The sequence below is a fragment of the Anser brachyrhynchus genome (genome assembly GCF_964034855.1).
Source record: "Anser brachyrhynchus genome assembly, chromosome: 13".
In the NCBI taxonomy this organism is placed as follows: domain Eukaryota; kingdom Metazoa; phylum Chordata; class Aves; order Anseriformes; family Anatidae; genus Anser; species Anser brachyrhynchus.
In genome coordinates, this window is record NC_137708.1 from 10,429,904 (window position 1) to 10,450,411 (window position 20,508).

Consider the following 20,508-nt stretch of genomic DNA (forward strand, 5'->3'; position numbering starts at 1 on the left):
GCGGTGGCAGAGATAAGGGCTGGGGGCGGAGGCCCTGCTCCCCTCCCCAGGGCACATTTCACAACCAGTGGGGATTTCGGATCTCGCCTGGAGGCAGCGCTTGCACAACCTGACTCAGCACTGGGCTTTGGTCCTCCGGTTCCCTCAATCTCCTTCCCATAATGTGCTTGCTGTCATGGCCCGATGCCACCGTGGGGCTTTTCGGGGCTGCCTCCAGCAACACCCTCCTTGTTGCTCCCTGCAGCAGCTCTGTTGGTGCAGTGACTCTGCGGGGTCTTGGACTGCTTCTGCCTCACGCCCAGCGGTGGGGACCTTCCGGAACGATGGCCACCTCAGAAAGGCCTGGGGTGCTGCGGGCAGGTGGGGGCCATGGCTGCCGGGGGGCACGCCTCTCTTCCGCGGCGGCAGCGGCATCGTTACCACCGGCATGGCAGAGCCTGCGCCCGCCTGCACCCTGTGCTGTGAGTCCCCAGGGTAGGGAGGGGGCCAGGGCTGTCCCACAACACTTCCCTGGCTGCTGGTGTGGGGCACAGTCTCTCCTGCAGGCCAGAAAGGTTGTCACTGGGGAAGTGTTTTGGTACCTGAGCCTGTTTAGGTGCCGCTGATTCGGTCTGAAACCACAATGAGGCTCCTGATGCTTTTGGAGAACCAGGACGTCCTCGTGGCAAAACAGAAGGGAGCTTGAGGTCGGCCTTCCCCACAGGCAACCCTTCCTCCAGGCCGCCCCGCTCCTGGCAGCTGCGAGCAGGGTGCAGGAGAGGCAACGTTTTCCCAACCGCTCAGCCAGGCTCGGTGGGAGCAGGAAAGCCAAGTGCAGGGCGTCCCAGCCGTGGGCACCCTCCTGCCCACCCTCGGTCGCACCAGGCAGGGGACAGTGGTGCACACAGACACTCCCCTCCACGGCCTGTGCCGGGAGGAAGCAGGGACACGTGCTGCAGCTCAGCCCAGCAGCGTGACCCATCCAGGAACCCACACCCAGCAGAGATCAGAAGCTGATGTCTTGATTGAAGCAGGGCTGAAAACCTCATGCGACCGCCTGGCTCCGCATTGCTGTACAAGGAGCCTTTGCTGTGGCCCTGGCAGTGATTACATTACAGCCCCAGGCAGGAGATGCAATTACCCTTTGGCTTAATTGCATTCTGACAATAATCAGGCACAGATGTGAGCAGACGCTGCCTGGCGTGAGCTGGCCTTGAGACAGGAGCTGGGACCGTAAGTTTCTCAACAGGGAGCACCCCAGCCTGGGGCAGGGCTGTGCCACGGCCACCCTGCCAGCGCAGTGGCTGTGAGCTCACAGACCTGGTGCAAGGTCTCACCTTCAGCACGGGAGCCCAGAACCTGCCACCTCGGGCACTTCTCAGGGCAGCCTTCTTCCCAGGAAAACTACATCTCTCCTGAGAGACCCCCAGCTCAGCCCAAACGTGGCAGGGTCACGGTTCCTGCCTGTACCAGTGCATGCCCAGGCTCATCCTGCCTCCAAAAACAAGCAGCCCTGTCGTGGCACCGTTGTCCGGTGACACGGGATTAGATCAGAGGGAAAGCTGCCTGCACCAGGGCCCTCTCTGGACCATTTTCAAAGAGGCAACTGCTGAAATCGCAGTGGGCAACCAAACAGCCTTTGCCAGCAGCCCTGAGCGGTTCCAGGCTGCTCTCCAGGCACCCAGCAAGCAGCGAAGGGGCCGTGCTGAGCAGGAGCCCTGTGTCAGGGGCTGCCAAGCTCCGGCATCCATTACTGGAAGCGTCTCTTGACATTTATCTTGTGGGGAATGGAGACCAGACGCCGTTTCCTCCTGGCATGACGCAGCTCTGAGATGCACCGCAGCCTCCCCCGAGACACAGACGTTTCTGTGCAGGGGAACGGCTGAAGCAGCACAAATCCCTTCCTAGTGTGGCCCAAGCAGAAATTATTTCTCCTCTGCCTCAGTTTCCCTGTGTGTAAGCAGGAGGGAGTGAACAGTACCTGCCTTTTCTGTCTGTCAGCTGCCTCCTGTCACACTTCTGCCTCCCACTACGTTTTCCAAGACTGGCTGCAAGGCTTCGGTTCGCTCTCCGTATTTCTTGCCTCCCACCCTGTGTTGTTACCAACCGGCTTCACAGGCGGTGGGTGCAAGAGCCCGGAGCCATTGTGCTGCCTGGCGGGCAGTGGCCTCACTCTGCTCACACCAGCGCACGCTGCAGCCCTGCCCCACCATCCCATGACGTTCATTCTCCCCCCAGCCCAGACGAGGGTTGCTCTGGCTGAGATCTCCTCCTAAGTGCTCTGCAGATCCCTCCTGGGTAGGGGGAGGATGGTCTCAGCAGCGTCCTCTGGCCTCCTGGGCACATCTGTCAGTGCTGCATGCCATCAGGCACCCGGGGACTTTGCTAGGCCCCCAACCTAGTTCATTATTTTCTCACCGTACTCTGATTTTACAGGCTTCGCAGGGAGCCCTGCAGACGAAGACTGAGCCCCAGGGCCCGCCTGGAAATCATCGCGCAGCTGCAAGAGGCCATGGCCCTGCGCGCTGTCCTCCTCCTGCTCCTTGTGCTGACTGCCCTGATCTCCCAACATCTCTCCGAGGCCAAGGCCACCTCCTCCCGGCTGGGCAGGGTGAGGCTGGGGAGGAGGCTGGCGGCAGACCGGGGGAGATACTTGGATCATGTGGGGAAAGCCTCTCGTCACATACGGGAGAGGGAAGGCTCCAACCAGTTGATCCAACGTAAGTACGTGGCGGGTATTCAAAACACGCTCAAATCCCAAACCACTCCAACCCAGGAAGAAAAGGCGCTGGTATTTCTAGTGTTTCTCTGCTCTCCTCCTCACGTTCACCGGGACATGCCTCTTCTGCAGGTGCCCGCCGGTCCTGGCTGGCAGCCTACCTGGGAGACGTGTGGTCTCACCTCTACCAGAACATCCCACGGGCAGTCCTGTACGTCTTCCCCGTCACCCTGCTGATCCTGCTCCTCCTCTGCTGCCTCACGTACGTGTGCCCGTCGCCCACCCTCTGGTGTCCCCTTGTCTGGGGCTGGCTCTCAAGGGCCTGTGCTCGCTGGGCCGCAGCTCTGAAATGCCCGCTGTCACCAGCACGAGGTGGCAGTGGGCAGGTGCACCCCTGGCCACCTGTATAAGCTGGCCGGCCACCTTCTCCCTGTGTTTCTTAGGGTAGCTTTGGACTGAGGTGAGCCGGGGAACTCAGAGAAGCAGCGCGGAAAGGTGTGGAGCCTTCATGGAGTGCAGCTCAAAGAAACCCCCAATCTGCAGGAACCCAGAGGTGGTGTGGCAAGGCCAGGCGCAGAACCACTTTCTTCTTGTTTCAGCTTATTTTAAAGAAGGAAAGATTCTCCCAGAATGATTTTCCCATCCCGAAATAAAGTTCAGACTTCACCCGAGGCTCCACTCTCTGTGTCCTCGTAACCAGGACGCAAGTCTGACAACGGCCCCCATCCCACGGGACCACCGGGGACGGGGCCTGGAGGAGGAGAGCAGCACCCGGGCGGCTCCGGGCACCCAGCAGCCGCCACCAGCCCTGCTGCGGTGCGTGGATCAGCGGCACCCCCGGCCCCACGCGCGGCACCCTGCCTCCCACCCGCGAAACCTAAACCCCCCCCTCCCCAGGGCTCCTCTGCGGGTGGCTCCCGGGCAGCCCCAGCCCCACGGGGTCCCGCCGGGCCCGGCCTTGAGGCAGAACCGGGGAGGGCCGGGCGCTGCTGGGGGCTCCCCCCCGCTCCCGGCCTGCCCGCGGGGCTCCGCCCGGCGCGGCCCCGCCAGCGCGGCCTCCCCTCCCCGCCCCTCCCCGGCACGGGCGGAGCGTGCGGGCGGCCCGCGGCGGTGCTGGAGGCCGGCTGGTGCGGCGGGGCCGGGGCCGGGCCGCTCTGCTGGAGCCAGCGGAACCGGCAGCGGCTGCTGGCGGCGCGGCGGGGCGGCGGCATGACGCTCAAGTCGGGCCGCGGTGGAGGCGGCGGCGGCGGCGGCGGCAGCATGAGGACGGCGCTCTCCGACCTCTACCTGGAGCACCTGCTGCAGAACCGGGCCAAGCCCGAGGTGAGCCCCTGCTGAACCCCGGCACGGCTCGGCTCGGCACGGCTCGACCCCTGCCCTGGCACGGTCCCGGCAGCGGTAGCGGGTGGCGGCCCCTCGGCTGCCCGGCGGGGTGTGGGGCACAGCCGGCCCCGCCGTGCTGCGGGGGCTCCCTGCCCGGCCGTGCCCGTTGGGGTGGCCCGGGTGCAGGCGGGGGGAAGGTCAGCGGTCCGTGCCCAGCAGCTGCTGCTTTTCTCCCGGCAGAGGCTTGGAGCAGCAGTGCCCACCCCCCCAGCCCCGGCACGAGTGTGTCTGGGGCTGGGGCTCCCTTGCAGGGAGGAAATTTCCCCCCCGGGTGCTGCCCTTGGCCCAGCCTGGCGGACACCGGAGCATCATCCAACAGAGGCTTGTGGGGTCTGGCCCCCGCCGGTGGTTTGTACGTTTTTTTTTATGGCTCAACCCTGGCAGAGCGCTTCAAAAACAAAAAAAGCGTTTGGATCGGGCAGCTGCTGCGAGGAGCTCTCCCACCCCTCCGCTTGCCTGGCCGCGTGCGGAGCGGGGATAAATCACCGAAGGCAGCGCGGCATGGAAGATGTAGGAGCTGGCCTGCAGCTCCCTGGTGGCACGGTGGCTTGGTGTCGGCAGGGATAAAGAGAGAGATGACAAACTGGGGTTTGCATGGGGCCTTTTGAGAGGTGCTCTGTAGGGCTAGCACCCAACTGGTTTGTGTGTCCTGAGCTTGCCCGTCGGTTGTGTGCTCGTCCCTGCAGCATGAGCAGGCACGGACAGCGCTGGCCATGCCCACGGTGGCTCTCTGTGGAGTGGCAGGGACATCGCAGCAGCTCTCCGGAGAGGTTCTGGGTCCTGCTTCCCAGCCCAAATCAGGCAGAGCAGCAGAGGTTCCTCTTCCCCGCTGCCCCCGGCAGAACCTCGCTCCGGGAAGCGCCGCGCCGCACTCCTCCCATGGTGGCAGGGCGCGCAAAGCCTCACAAGTGGAAGCAGAGTCATTGCTAGAAAACAAGCAGAAGTGAGGCAGACCGCTGCCCTCTCCCCTTCGGCCCCACCACGTGCCTTCCCGGCTTTCCCTTATCTCCTCACTGGCAAATACAGGTTTGCCAAGGAGGTGTGGGCATTACTGCCAGCGGTGCTCCTGGCTTGCAGGGTGACCTTGGACATGCCACCTTATCGGCTGTGATTCAGTTCCCCGGCTGTAAAATGGGCAAATCTGAGCCCTGGGAGGCCGGTGGTGAAGAGAAGGGCACTTTTTCGAGCTGGGGTGTGGAGGGGGCGGCGTGCTGTCCCCGGGGAGCGTCTCGTGGCACCAAACCAGTGCCAGCTCCAGCGCAGGCCAAGGCTGCGGTCCCCACTTCTGAAATGGCCACGGGCGAAACTGGTAGTTGAGAGCAGAGCAAAACAACTGGGTTTGGCCAAAGTGACGTGGATAGGGTTGTTTTCAGCTCTTTAATCTTAAACCTATTTTGTGCTGTTCCAGTCCATAGCGGCCGCAGGGAGAAAGCCATTTTGAAGGTGGGGAATGGAGCGGCTGGGCCACCTCACAGGATCCGCTCCATCGGTGTCATGGCGTTACTGGCTGTCCTTGGAGGTGACGGGCTTCGCAAACACATCTGGAAGGCTGCATCAGCCTTTCCTTGAGGGAAAATGATGCCTCAGCAAAACCGACTGGGCTCCCTAGGAAATCTAAACCTATTCAATCTCAGTTCCCAGTGAGCTGGAGTCAGCGCGAGGACACACAGAGCTGGCGGCATGCACTGGTCCCACAGCCACTTGTGTCCCTTGTCCCTCCTACTTCTCTGTTCCCCTTCCTCCTGTGACCTGGTGGCATAGCTGTGCCTATTTCTGGTTTCAGTGGTGTAATCCTGTTTGGTTTAAATCCTTCTTTTTTTTTTTTTTAAAAACTTGGATCATATTGCTGGAAGAGGTCTTGAGTGAGGTTGCTCATGTGATTGTAGACCTGAGCAGGGAGTAGCCTCGGGCAGGAGGCAGGATGAATTACTTCTAAATGGCCACATGACCACTGCTACCCAGCCTGCGTGGCCTCAAAGCAACAGCCACGCTTTTTTTTTCCTAGTTTGCTTTTGTTTTTATATATTGATTTTTTTATTTTTAAGCTGTATTGAGACCCCAGTCCACACATCTGCTGCACGGCGGTGATGCTCAAGGGTGGGAGGAGAGGCTGGATATCTCTGCACCAAGCAGGAGAGCAGATGTCCCTGCAGAAAGGTCCAGGCAGCACCTGGACGTGCAGGAGATGGGCTGGGGAGGGCTGCGGGCAGGGCGATGCCCAGGCTTGCTGTGGGGACAATGGGGCAGGACGCGTGGATGGCCCTGAAGCCATGCTGGGTGTGCCAGCTGGCACGGCCCCGTCCTTGCTCGTTCCCTGGCACTGACAGATGCTGGCAGGGAAGGAGCTGGCCGTGCCTCCAGTCGGGATGCTCTTCCCCACCCCATGGCGAGAGCGTGTTTCAGGGCTCCCTCTGCTCTGTGCTCACGGGATGGGGTTGAGCCACCCCAGGGCAAGGACACACCTCTGCCAGCCTCCCCATGCACGCCCGCAGGGATTACGACCAGATGAGGGGTGATGGTTACTGGAGGGAGCTGGGGTTTTGCTGCTCACCATGGCAGGTGGAGCGTGTCTCCCCGCTGTGTCGGGAGGGAAATCCCAGGGGATCCTGGTGCTGGGCTTCCTCTGCCCTCCTGCATCTCTCTGAGCTGCTGTGCTTTAGGGGCCCGCTTGGCCAAGCCAGCAGCACCCGACCTGTCTCTATGTGCTCGCCACGTGCTCTTCCAAGGCCACCCGATATCGAAGTCCCTTGGTGAGGACAGCAAGGAGAGCCCAGGAACCAAACCACCAAGCGTGCCCTTTGCACCAGGGTGCCGCTTCCCCAAGTGCTGCTTCAGCCGCCTGTAAACGAGCTGCCCGGTTAATGTTTGATTTCCCCGGTGGCGTGCAGCCCAGCGCAGCAGCAGGAGCCACCCCGGTGGGCGATGCTGACCGTGGGGCAGGGTGCCAGGCCCCGGGGTCCTCCAGTGCTGTGCGGTTCAGCCCTGAACCTCCTCGCCCTGGCTGCAGGAGCAGCCGAGCCCCGGGGCTGTGCGGAGCTGTTGGTGGCCGCGGGGCTGGCTGCTGGCAGCATGCAGGCACAGATGTTTCCTGCGGAGCCGTGCGTACGTAGCGGGAGCTGGCCCCCTGCCAGCACCGCTCCAGAGCCTCCAGAGGTCACGGGCCAAGCTGGCCAGGAGTGTGACGGCTGCTGGGAGGGTTCAGGGGAGGCGACGTGGCCAGACGGCTCGCGTGCACCGAGCGGGAGCTGTGCGTCTCCTGCATCCAGTTCCCTGCTGCTCAGCACTGGAGCTGGCATGTGCCGTCCCCAGCTCCCCATCATGAGCTGAGCATTTCCCATCCCCAAGCACCAACTGCTTGGTGCAGTCACTTGGGGGCTGCCGGGGTCCCCAGAGGACCCTGCTGGGTTCAGAGTTGCCGTCGAGTGACCGGAGCCCTCCTGAGGCACTGCAGTGAGTCTGTGGTGACCAGGCTCGCTCTCCAGGAGTCACCAGGGTGACACTGGTGCTGTGTCAGCGTCGAGGCCTGGGTGTTTTCTCCAGCTCTCAGCAAAAAGCAAAGGTCAGGGCCAGGAGGCTCAGCTGGCTGGGATGGTGGGGACGGGAACTCCCAGCCCTGGAGCAGACTGTGCCGTGTCCTGGGTCACCGGGCTTTGCTGAGCCTGGGGGTTTGAAGCTGGGGATTGCGTGGTGTAATGCTTTCCTGAGGCATGAATGAGATAAACGTGATCTGTGCTGACTCAGATCACCTCACAGGCACTTTGGCCTCAGGCAGGGCTGGAGAAGTTCACTCTCTTCTTCCTCCTCTTCCTCCCACCCGCTCGCTCAGCAGAGCCGGGACGGCCGGTGGGGAGCCAAGGGCACCACCGGCACTGCGGGGCCAGTCCTGGCGGGCGGCAGCTCACTTTGCAGTGTCCCCGCCGCGTGGCAGGGCGGGTCTGGGGGTCCCTGTCTGGGACCCCTGCCCCAGCGCCCGCTGCAGACAAAGAACAGATTTCCCCGGGGCTGAAATCCTCTTCCCAGTGCCGACGGCCCCAGCTGGCCTGTAGCTGGGTGCTGGAGGGGAACAGGTTGCTTCTGGCTGGCTTGGGAGCGCTTTGCCTTCGGTGCCTGGAGGGGGACATGGCTCTGCAGCGTGTTGGTTGCCCGTTGACCTAGATGAGGAAAGGCTGAGCTTGCGAACTGAGCGAGAGCAGAGCCTGGCCCCAGTTCTGCCCCTGTTCCTCAGGGGTGAGTCCCAAACCGCTCCGTGAAGCTGCCCTGGGCTTTATGCTCTGCTACAAGCCAGCTTTGGGCCAAGCGCTGCTGCGACACATCGGCAGTGTGCGGGACCTGCTGCTGCAGAAGACGATCAGCTGTGGACTCTTGGCTTCTGTACCTGTAACTTTTCCAAAGTTTTCTTACCTCTGTGTCTCCCAAGCTGGAAAACTGCTGATCTTGATCTTCAAGGGTGAAGCTGTTTCGCTCTTTCTTTCCTTGCTCTTACTGACCTCTCCTCCGGCTCACGGGTCTCGCCTCCCTGCTGCGCCCAGGAACTTTACCACGGGAGTAGCTCAGCCCCACGCAGGGGGAGCCCCTAAACCCCGGTCTCTGTTTTGCCCCGACAGGCCGTCACCCAGGCCCCGAACGCCATGACTGAGGACATTTACACCAACGGCTCGGCGACTCTGGGCAGTCCCTCCCACAGCAACGGCCGCGAGGTGCGGAAGATACGCCTGGTGCAGTTCGAGAAGGTGACAGAGGAGCCCATGGTGAGCGCTGCCAAGATCCCAAAGCCCGGTGGCACCGAGCGGGGTGGAGGGGCAGGCAGAGCCGTGCCGGTGGGCTGGCCGTGGGGGAAGCAGGACATCGCTCAGCCACAAGGAGAGGGTGCTGGATGCTGCCTCCTGCCCGGGACCTGCGGGCGATGCCTGTGCCAAGAGGAGCTGATGTTGCTGGGAGCGCGGGAGCTCTCCCCTCCGGCGAGCAGTCACGGATTTTCCTGTCTTCCAGGGAATCACGCTGAAGCTGAACGACAAGCAGAGCTGCATGGTGGCCAGGATCTTCCACGGGGGCATGATTCACAGACAAGGTAACAGCAAGGGACAGCCGAGGCCCTCCTAGAGGCCACGCACCACGGGCACAACTGCAGCTGGCTTCTTTCCGTGCAGAGATAAGGCTGCCCTGCCCCAGCACTGCTGGCTTTACCCCGTGGCATGGATATCCGTGTCCTTTCCTCCACCAGGAGTATGTCAGGAACTCAGGACTCGCCCATCTCTATGCAGGGATGTCGTTAATGCACTGGAGGCTTTAGGGAGAAATGAAGGGCTGGGGGAAGGGCTCTCCCAAAATGGAACCTGAGAGCCGTCTGTCTCCCTCTCGTGATGGGGTGGCTGTAACTAGAGATGGATCGGACCCCAGAGGCTGTGGGGGAAGCTCTTCCCGTTCCTAAAGTGCGCGGGCAGGGCAGGCTTGCTGTGGATTGGCTCTGCAAACCAAAATTAAGTGCCAAAAGAAATTAATAGGTGCCATTTTGTGGTTTTGGGTCTTGCCAAGGGGGTGTGGAAATGAGATGTTCCGTGCTTAGAAGAGGCCCCTTTTCCAGCCTGGGGTTGAAGTGGGAAGTCTGAGCTTGCCCCTGCCAAGATAATACAGAAGCCATTCCAATAATGGCCAATGCTGCCGGAGCCTGATTTATAGCAGTATATCTGAGGCTATAATCTGGCTGGATATATAAATTAAAAACACATAAAGTCAAGAAAGCTGATGTTCAAGGGCTTTGTAAAGAGGCTGTCGTTTGGCTTTAAGTGAGGTACTTGGGGTTGGGTTTAAATAACTCTGGAACGGGTGCTTTGACCAGTCTAAAGCAGTGAAAGACACAAAGTGGGAAGTAACCTGATAACCTTCAGCGTGGACGAAGTGTACGCGTTGGGCAGAGGGGGTGGAATTCATTCCCCTTGTGCCTCGGGGTTAGGTGACCTGTGGCTCCACAAGCACTGCCTAGGCAAACACCACGGTGCTCGGGGCTCAGGAGGCTGCTGGAGCTGCATAGCCTGGGTCTGATGGGTGCCTTTTGTCTGCTCCTGCATTTTCATGTTTCTCCCGTTGCTGGCAGGCTCCCTTCACGTGGGTGATGAGATCATAGAAATCAATGGGCAGAGCGTGAGCAACCACTCGGTTGACCAGCTGCAGAAGATGCTGGTAGGTATCTGTGTGTGGCGGGGCTGTTCCCCAGGAGTGACCCCTTTGGCCTACGGATGTGCATGCTGGCTGAGAGTTAAACCCCTCCTAGACACCAGAGCCAACCACAGTGCTGCCCGTGGCAGTGACGTGGCAGGAGCCAGGGCTGCTGTGCCAGAGTGCCTTCATATGGCCAAATATCCAGCCTCTGTCCATGGCCTCGGTGGTCTCTGCTGCCTGGGGAGCTTGTCTTTGTCTCTTGAGAAGGGGTGAGCATGGAGGGAACAGACAGAGGGAAGCATTTCCAATATGCTGGCCAAATGGGGCACTCCTCCCGAGCTCCTCCTGGGGATAGCTGGGCTGGAGATGGTGCAGATCTCCGTGCTCATTCTGGTGATGCTGGGCAGTGCCCACAGCCAGCTCCTTGTGGGGGTGTCGGTGGCCCCCCTTGGGTGTGGAATAAACGTGGCAAAGCTATGCTGCTACAGCTCTTAGCCCATCCCCAGCAGAGCCATTTCTGCCTGGGCTCTGGCCTCCCCACATCGCAGCACAGCTGGGAGCGCACAGGAGCCTTTCCTCTGTGGGCCCTCGCTCCCTGCACAGGTTGCTGCTGTCTGGCTGCCTCCAGGTCCACCTACTCCAACTTTTTTTTTCTCCCCTTCCTTTGTTCACTAGAAAGAAACCCAGGGCATGGTCTCAATAAAAGTCATTCCCAACCAGCAGAGCCGCCTCCCTGCTCTCCAGGTAAGTGCGGGCTGTGTTGTGACACGGCTCTGGGGCTGGGTGGGACCAGAGCAAACCACCAGGGACCAACGCTGGGGAGAGACCTGGGGAAGGATAGGGGTCTGGCTGCCCCGTTACCGTAACTGAGCTGCTGGAGGGTGAAGGGAGCTGCCCTGTGCTTACATCACTGCAGATGAGTTAACCCGATGCGTATGCAGAAACAATGTGTGGCTGGGGAAACCCAGGCCCTACTTGTGCGCAATCTTTGGCGATGCGAAAGCAGCAGTGTGTGTGCACCAGGAAGCCCAAGAGTTTCCTGCCCGCCTTCAGGCCTTGCCGTTACAGAGCCTCGCAGCCACGTCCCCGTTACAGCTCACGGCAGCGCCTCCAGGTGCAGCACGGGGCTCTCAGCCGTGCCGGGCCGTTACTGGTGGCTGGTGCATCAGCTGCACGGAGGGCGACGCAGCTCCGGGTGCCGCCAGCTCTGCTGAGCAGCTCTGCCCGTGAGCGAGTGGGAGGAAGGAAGCAGCGGGGGAGAGGAAGGCAGCTCCTGCTGCCGCTGCCAGGCAGGGGGTGACACGCTGTGGCAGGGGGTGACATGCTCCGGTGGGTGCATGCCTGCGCTCAGCATGGGCACTTGGCTGGCTTTGCCTTTGGGGTCCTGCTTTGGCCGAAATGCTCGGGGTAACGGGGAGGGCTGGCTCCTCTGGGAGGATGTCTGTGCACGGTGGCTGGTACACTGACCTGCTCTCGGTGCTGGAGCTGACCCCAGCACAGCCCCTTCGTTGTGGGCAGGCGGGAGTGGGAGAGGGGCTTGGGAGAGGTGGGGGCAGGACCCCCAGCTGACGGATGGCTCTGGGACGGACTCGGGGAACCCGTGCCCCTCTCCTTCCTTTCACCAGTAGTCCCTTATGCAGAGGAGGTGAAGCTTCTGAATATGGTGGTGAGCGAAAATCACCCCATCTCTCTCTCAGCCCTTGCGGCCCTCATTCCAGCTCAACCAGCCTTGCGCGTGTTTGTTTATTAAGTGCTGGCCCTGTCTCCCCTTTCCTGCTGTCCACCCTCCCTGGCCTGACCGAGCCAGCTCCAATCGGCCAGGCCAGCTCAGCACCAAGAAAGAAGTTACCTCTGAAAAAAAGGACAAACCACCGGAGGCTGGCTCTGGGCTCAGGGAAGGGCACAAGGACAAACTCCTTCCCAGCAGCAGCAGTCCTCCTCCTCTCGATGCGACCAGGCTCCCGGGACCAACAGCTCCCGAGGTGCCCAGGTCTCTGCTTGTCGCAGTCCCCTGCTGAGAGCAGAGTGACTCCTGGTTTTGTTTCACCTCCTCTGTCCCCGCGATCCCCTTCAGTTCACAGCGTGACAGGCGGGGCGGTGCAGATCCCAGCACCACGATGCCCTGGGCAAAAGCAGCGCCCAGCCCGGGCTGGCCCCGCAGCCTGGCAGCTGGCCACCACGAGGCCAGCCGAGGGCCTCTCGTGGCAGTTCTGCTTGGGAGGATCCTAATGAGAAACACCGAGTGCTCGGGTCTCTCAGGGTCACCTCCAACCCCAACGTAAGCTGCAGGCTTTTGACCTTAAATACCGAGGCTCCTTCTGCTGGAGCCTGCTCGGTGCCTGAGCTTCCAGTCCCAGAAAGGGGGCTGGCAAATAATCTGCACCGAGAGCTGGCCCTCTGCAGTCCTCGGGTAATGTCTGGAGCTGTCTGGGGGTGACAGTTGGTGGGGTCTTTCCAAAAGTGGAGGGACCTGGCTATGCCTGGCTTGGGGCACCAGGACTGTGGGAGAAGAGGGCTCCAGAAAGGTGCCTGGGCAGTGCCTGCTGTGTGTCCCCTGTGTGTTTGTGTCGATGCCCACCTTCCTGGCACTGCAGGGTGCTTTCAAAGCAAGTGTTGGTCCTGAGCAGGTGGCTGGACCCTGGAAGGATATTCCATGTTTGTTGTCTTCCTTCGTGAGAGGTCTCATGGTGCAGCTTGATCCGTGTGCTCTGCTTTCCTGGCAGCAAGGGAACCGTGTTTGTGTCCTGCTGGCCCCGTGCTTCTGGCAGGTCACAGCAGCGCTGCTGGAGGACATGCTGTGGGGAAATTGTTTTGATGGGGAATAAGGACAGCACGGTCTGCCCTACCCAGGGAGGGCGATGTTCCAGACCTATCACATCTGAGGATGGGGCAGAGGCATCACCCAGTGTGGATCCTGTTGCCCAGTTGCTATGTGCTGCGTTTCTGGGACACACAAATGCCATCATGCTCAGGGAAAGCCTGCATTAGCACAGACGTGAGGCTGGGCCCAGTAGTGCTGCTGTCCCTGCAGGAGGACCTCCTGCTGGGGGCACACCATGGGTGAGGGCCTCTGCTCTCCTGGGGTTGGTGCATGGCACCCAGCACATCCCGAGGTGACATTTGTGCTTAGCCAAAGCCTTACTTCGTTCCCTAAGCACTGCCCTTCCCTCTCCGTACCCTGCCTCGGCCTTTCCCCCACCCTACTCCTGGTCTCACTGGCCAGAGGCAAACAGCAGCAGCATTTCAGACAAGAAAGCGTTCATCCAGGCATCAAGAACAAGTGTCGGTGCTGGGTGCATGTGTGCGCTGGGCCTTCCTCCCAGGGAGAGGTGGCTGCCATCCGTCCTGCTGCTCTCTGACGGTCTGTTCTTCCTGAACGGCCTTCCTGCAAAACAAGGCCCGTGTGAGACCCTCGTGCTGTTCCTCTGCTGGCCTTGCAAAGGTGCCAGGGGGCAGTGAGAGCCTGGGGGCAGTGAGAGCCTGGCGGTGCCTGGCTGCCCACTGGCTTCAGGGGGGTGTGAGGGGGCAGTCAGTGGGGCTGGGCTGGGAGGGACAGATAAAGGACAGATAAAGGCCATGTTCTCATGCCCTCCTGGCTCCTAGGGCTTCCCCAGCCCCCAGGCAGGGCGGCACAGAGGCCTGGGAAGAAGCAGAAATGCATTTCCAGTCACAGCTGCGATGAAGGCAATGCTGCAGGAGTAGCTGATGCTGAAGAGGCTGGGATAGTCCGGGCAGGGACAGACAGGACACTGTGCTCATGGCCAGCTGAAGGCCCCGTGCCTGCCCTGCTTGCTCCTGGCTGGCTTCTCACCAGCACTGCCCAGGGGCTGGGCAGCCCCCACAGGTGCTGCAGCCCCCACGCGGTGCTGCGCAGGGGCAGCAGTCCTGCAGCAGCTGCGCAGTTGCTGCCAGGAGATGCAGCGTGGGGCTGGGGGCTGCATATGGCCAAGCTCAGCCGCCCGGCACAGCCATGCCAACTGCGGCCCTTTCTCTCTTTCAGATGTTCATGAGGGCGCAGTTTGACTACGATCCCAAAAAAGACAGCCTGATCCCCTGCAAGGAAGCGGGGCTGAAGTTCCAGACCGGCGACGTGATTCAGATCATCAACAAGGATGACAGCAACTGGTGGCAGGGCCGCGTGGAGGGCTCCGGCACCGAGTCGGCGGGGCTCATCCCTTCCCCAGAGCTCCAGGAGTGGTAGGTCCCTGGTGAGGGAACCCCGGTCTGGGCACGTGGCTGAGGATGGACATGGTGATGGGGCTGGGAGCCACATCCCCATCTCACGGCGGTGTCCGGGGCACAGAGCTCTGCTGTGCATGGCGAGTGTTGGGTACGTGCTGGCAGGAGAAGTAGGGTGAGACCCCAGGGTGGGTCTTTACCTGCCTCAGCAGCCACCCCACTGCCCTCGCGTGTCTGAGGGACGATCCCAGTGCTCCTCGGGGTGGCAGCTGGGCCTCAGTGGTGTCCTCCTCTCTCGGCAGGCGTGTGGCAAGCACCACCCAGTCCAGTCAGAGTGAAGCCCCGAGCTGCAGCCCCTTTGGGAAGAAAAAGAAGTGCAAAGATAAATACCTGGCCAAGCACAGCTCAAGTAAGTGTGAGCACTGGGTTCCCGGGCCCCCAAGCTCTGCAGGCTGTCGAACGCGGGGCAAACGCTGGCCTTGCTGCTGCTCAGCCCTCGGGAAGCAGTCACAGCAGTTGACTCAGACACCCTCAGGAAGCAGTCACAGCAAAAAGGGACCACAAAACCCCCAGGTCAGTGTCCTGTTGGGACACGGAGCGTGCCTGTCAGCTGCTTGTGTAAACCCTGAGCTAACCCGTGCTCGGCCTGCCCTGGGCCAGCAGCGGCAGTGGGCTGAGGACGTGCTGGCTCCTAGCCCGACCTGTAGCTCCGAGCAACAACAAACAGGGCCATAAATCAGCAAGATAAATAAAGCTCCCCGAGCAGCAAGCTCTCTGCAGCTTCCCGCTGCCTCCTCACCCGGCTCCTGGGTCCTACTGTTCTGGGCAGAAATACTTTAGCTTCTGCAGAGACTGCTGCTCCACACCCCACGTACCCGTTGCGGTGAGGCCGGTGCTCTTTTCCCAGACCAGCCACGCCGGGGGAAGCTCACAGCCCCATCTTGATCACTCCCCTCACTTTGCTAGAGGATCTGGCTTTACTCCGACACACAGCCCTGCTGCTGTAGCCAAGCCAGCTCTAATTACTGTCTTGTTTCTCTTCCGCTCCAGTTTTTGACCAGCTGGACGTGGTTTCCTACGAGGAGGTGGTGAGGCTGCCCGCCTTCAAGAGGAAGACACTGGTGCTCATCGGTAGGCCCTGCCCCAGCCGTCCTCCTCAGCACGGGGGCTGCACGTGCTGGGGGCCATGGGGAGCCGGGGCTGAACGTGGGCTGGGGCAGCGCTGCCCTTCAACGCTTGTAAGCTCTGGGGAGCGTTTCCTCTGCCTGCAGCAGTCCCCAAGCAGGCTGACATCTGCATGTGGGCTGCCACCTGCACTGCAGCGCTGGGGTGGAGTGGATTCAGGAGAGTTTCTGGCTCTTAAATATCGTTCTGGTCTGTGCAGCTGCACCAAAGTGAGCGCCCCCATGCCGGGGGTGCAGCTGGTAGAGCTCAAAGACTTGGCAGCTCACAGCCCAGCCTGCAGGCACCCATCCTGTCCCCAGCTGGGGCTGGAGGCAAGAGCACCTAATGCAGGGAGAGCCTCCTCCAGGCTGGAGAACACCACAGACCTGCTCAGAAAGCGGGTCCTGGGAGTGTTGGCACCGTCCCTTAGACGTGGAGCTGCAGAGGGGCCCTGGCTCCTCATGAGCCCGGCTCCAGCGTCCATCCCTCCTTCCCCGCAGGAGCCAGCGGAGTGGGTCGTAGCCACATCAAGAACGCTCTGCTCAGCAACAACCCCGAGAAGTTCATGTACCCAGCGCCACGTAAGTAACCCACCGGGGTGAGGGGCATGCAGCCCTGCCCTGGCACCTGTTGTGGAACGTTTCCTCACCTCCTCCTCAAGGCAGTGGGGTCAGGACCTTCTGGCAGCAGATGAGATGGGAGGTACACAGGTCTTCTGTGCTCTTCCTTGCCCTAGCCCCATGCTCAGAAAGGGACCACAAACCCCCCAGGTCAGTTCCCCAGACCTTCTGGGGTCAGCACCCATCTGAAGCGTCGGGCATTTCCCTTTCCCCGCAGACACTACGCGGCCCCAGAAGAAGAACGAGGTGGACGGGAAGGACTACTACTTCGTCTCCACTGAGGAGATGACCCGGGACATCTCAGCCAACGAGTTCCTGGAGTTTGGAAGCTACCAGGGAAATATGTTCGGCACCAAGTTTGAAACAGTGCACAAGATCCACCAGCAGGACAAAGTCGCTATTTTGGACATTGAGCCCCAGGTAGGGAGCAGGGGGGCAGGATGGGGATTGCCATGCATTGAACTACCCTTGTGCTGGGTGCGACCAGCCCAGCCTTCCCCAAGCAACGGCAAAAAGCCGGGGAGCATCGGGGTGGCATTTCCATTCCTGAGATGTGGGTACAGCACGTGCCTGGCTGGGACAGGGACCCTCTCCCCTGTCAGACACCAGGCGTGTGGGCGCTGCTTCACGAAGCGACGTCCAACAGCCAGCCCAGAGCAGGGTGCTGTGCAGGGACGGGGATGGCTGCCCACCGCTGCATCACAGGCACCATTGCGTCCCGGTAACCACATGCTGCTCTCTCCACAGACCCTGAAGATCATCCGCACGGCAGAGCTCTCCCCGTTCATAGTCTTCATCGCCCCGACAGACAAGGCAGAGGAGGTGGGTGGCTCGGTGGCAGTTTCCCCTCCTTGGGCAGGGGGTGGGGAGGAGCCCACGGCCCCTGGGGGCAGAAACCTTGTGGCAGCCGGGGGCTCTCCAGGGGCTCTCCTTCCTGCTCCATAGCGAGGATCATCATCTTCCTTGTGGTCCAGGGAAGCAGGGAGACTTCATCAGCCCAGACCCAAGGAACAGGAATGAGGGATTCCTGCAGCCTTAGGCTGACTCCCACATACAGACCCCAGCCAGCACTGGCCCTGCAGCACAACGAGCCGCTAACACGTAGCTGGGTGCACAGCCCAGCACCGGCTCCAGCTGCAGCAGTGCTGCAGAGCAGGGACACTTCTGCCATCAGCTATGCAAATTGCACAGGCAAACAGCGACGTTTCATTCTTCAGCTCATTGTGCTCATCCCTCCAAAATTAGGACCAAGTGGCACCGATGCTGCAGTTAACTCACCCGGTGCTGAGCACCCCAAGGCTGGTGGCTGCGTGCCTAGTTCCCAGAGACAGAGAGCAGCTCTGCCTCCCTGCCGTGCCACCGCCTGCAGCTCCCCCGGGGCTAACCTAACCCCAGGGAGATGGGGAGCGGCGGGAGAAAAGGAAATCCCACAGAGCCGTGCTCCTGACTCGCAGCCAGCCCGGAACACCTCTCCGAGGCTGGACCAGCCCAGACCGTTAGCTGGGGGTTGTAAAGCTTACAGCAGGCTGCAGGGGGATATTTCTGTAGCATCGCACAGGCACTGGGAGGCACAGGCGTTAACGTGCGGAGTGTTACACAGCCAGACCTGCACGCTGCGGGTGGCAGGGCAGGAAGGCAGCGCGGCAGCCCGCTCCCCCATCCCATGCCCCATCAGCTGCGCTGCCTCCAGGCACAGCGGCACTAATCCCTGCCGCAGTGGGCAGGGCCAGCCCTGCTGATGCACGCACTATATTTAGCCAGCTGCCGCAGCTCAGGTAACTGCTTACTCCAGGAGTAAGAGCCAAAATGTCACCTAGCAGAGCTCGTGTGACCCAGGCAAACTGCTCGGTGTTCTTCCTCCCCCAGCTTTGATAACTGCTGAGCAGCACCCCTCTGTGCAGAAGCAGAGGGCTGCAAGCGTTTCAGGCTCCAGCTCAATTTCAATGCTCCTGGGGTCACCCTAATGGCTGCGGGTGTGGAGGAGATGAGGGGCTGCCAACGGTGCTGGGCCAGGCTGAGCACCCTCTGCTTTTGGGGCTGCCTGCAGGCAGGGGTCAGTGAGCACCGGTGGGATGGTCCAGCCACAACGCTGCAAGCAGCCCCCTGGGACTCACGCTTACCTGCACACGGGTCCTTTTTCACAGCACAGGCTGCGCTGGAGAAAGGTGCTCGTTGCCCAGTTAAGAGTCTGGAGGAAGAGACAGCAGTGGGACAAGGGAGGCTGGTGGGGTTATCAGCCCGTGCTGTTCTGGTTACAGGCCAGCGGGTAGGGATCGTCTTGCAGAGATCCTGCTTTCAAATCAGCCCCAGGCCTCAAGCTGGGTAGCTGTAGCAATGAGCAGCCCGCTGCTAGGCAAACCTCCTCATCCTGGGGAGCTGCCACAAGGCACTTTAAAGATGAATACAGGGCTAAGCAGAGCTGACCTCACTCTGGCAGGTAACCTGATGCTGCCAGCACTGCATAAATGTCTAACAAAAATCCACTGATGCTCCCGTGAGACTGCACAACAGCGCTCCTGGCCTGTTAACAGCTCTGTGCTCAAGTTGGCAAGAGCTTGAGTTGTTCTGGGGATGGGACAGAGCTTGCCTGTTGGGCTGGGCTGTGAAATCCCCCTCCTCCTCAGACTTCTGAGTGTGCTCTCCTGTTTCTTGCAGTCAGAGGCGTTGCAGCAACTCCGTAAGGATTCAGAGAGCATCCGGAGCCGATACGCACACTATTTTGACCTCTCAATAGTCAACAATGGAGTGGAGGAAAGCCTCAAGCTGCTGGAGGAAGCCTTTGAGCAGGCCTGCAGCTCTCCACAGTGGGTGCCTGTCTCCTGGGTTTACTGAGAGGGCTTCCAGCCCCCACCGCTTCCCATCAACCCATCCCGCAGCAGAGAAACCTCCTCCTCAGCCTCCCCTGATCCACACCCAGCACAAGTCCCTTCCTCTGCTGCTCCACGGACCCCGTCTCAATTGGTCGACACACACAGGGTCTCCAGAGTGCCACTGCCAGGGAATGCAGGTCAGAGGCTGCCCGAAGGACAGCCACCTCCCGCTGCACTGAAATGAGTGCCAAGTCAGGGGCTGCAGCAGAGCCCACGGCATCCCGACAGCTCAGAGCACAGCCCCCTGCCTCACCCGGCGAGGGAAAGCACAATCCTGCAGCACCCAGCCTGTCTTGTTCTCTGCGTCAGCCCCGAGGGAAGTGGTATAGCTGGGGCCTTCCAGGCAGGTGTCCCCTGCAACTGCACCAAAGACCTTGAAAGCCTGGATGGTGTCCTTGAGACCCTTAACAAGCCCACAGCTCGGGAGGCTTCTCAGACCATACCAGGGCTCTTAAGTCCAAGGGTTTCCCCTCACAAGCCAGTAAAGCCAGAAAAAAGCAAGTATGGCTTTGGCAAAGGAGGCACAGAACGTGCCACCCTGAGGCAGGTCTCACGCCTGCATTCTGAGGTTTGGGTTTTCTGTTTCACCCTGTGCAACCGTAGTTGTAAAAATTCCCTGCATTAATTCCTCACTGTGCGGCTTGGATTGTTACTGGCTGGCCAGAAAAACTCAGCAACAGTTGAGCAAGTCCTACGGACCAAAGCCCAGAGGGACAGTTCAATGGGTAAATTAGATCCAGCCACAAGTATCCGTTGCATGCAGTAGAAACGCAGCGTCTCTGAAGAGATCATCCAGGCATGTTTTCCAGTCCCGGGTGTCTTGCACACTGTATGCTAACCTAAAAGCCACCTTCACAAAGGGGTTTGTTCCTTCTGCAGCTGGAGTGTACTGACACACCAGCCCCACCATGCCCATGCCCAGGAAGCACGGTTGTGGCTCCTGGGCAAACCACAGCCATCACCTCCATGCAAGAATATCGCGTGTGTTCAGCAGTCAGCTAGGGGAAGGGGGCTAACAAGTCTTGTGCAATCTTTTTTTTTGTTTTAAGGATGCCAAAAATAAGATCTGTTGATGTGCAATAGGGACCTTTGTTCTGATCCACTGCAGGGAAACAATGAGCAGCAATAAACGTGTGCTGAAACATCGCCACGGCTGGTGTTTTAACTCGGGCTGTGTATTGGCTCCCAGCTGGAAGTCTTCCACCCCCCCTGACCCAGAGGCACTTGAGGTAAAGCAGGCCAGGACCGAGCAGGTCTCTGTCCACTGCCAGACCTCTCCAGTAGCTCACTACAGCACAGGCAAAGGAGGAAAGAAAGCAGCTAGCTTCCAGGCACATCCCACTGTGGATTTATAAGCAGAGGGTGGCCCCTACACACCTATTCAGTCCCGATGATCAAAGGCCCCTCCAGTTGGTGTCCATGTAGACTCAAGCACCTC

At 60.6% G+C, this 20,508-nt stretch overlaps 2 protein-coding genes across 2 annotated transcripts; both read left to right on the plus strand.

Annotated features, from left to right (window-relative positions):
• Nucleotides 1-8: 8 nt before the first annotated feature.
• Nucleotides 9-3,602, plus strand: LOC308177405 (uncharacterized protein). The gene is made up of 3 exons (XM_080554637.1): nt 9-2,699; nt 2,831-2,960; nt 3,142-3,602. The coding sequence occupies exons 1-3, from the start codon at nt 2,492-2,494 to the stop codon at nt 3,155-3,157; spliced, it is 354 nt and encodes a 117-aa protein (XP_080410763.1). The 5' UTR covers nt 9-2,491; the 3' UTR covers nt 3,158-3,602.
• Nucleotides 3,603-3,737: 135 nt separating this feature from the next.
• Nucleotides 3,738-20,216, plus strand: MPP1 (MAGUK p55 scaffold protein 1). Its single transcript, XM_080554622.1, has 12 exons — nt 3,738-4,021; nt 8,686-8,829; nt 9,071-9,149; nt 10,173-10,258; nt 10,913-10,981; nt 14,238-14,434; nt 14,719-14,825; nt 15,467-15,547; nt 16,081-16,161; nt 16,418-16,620; nt 16,948-17,022; nt 18,856-20,216. Exons 1-12 carry the CDS (start codon nt 3,908-3,910, stop codon nt 19,030-19,032), a joined length of 1,413 nt encoding a protein of 470 aa, XP_080410748.1. The 5' UTR covers nt 3,738-3,907; the 3' UTR covers nt 19,033-20,216.
• The last annotated feature ends 292 nt before the right edge of the window (nt 20,217-20,508 follow it).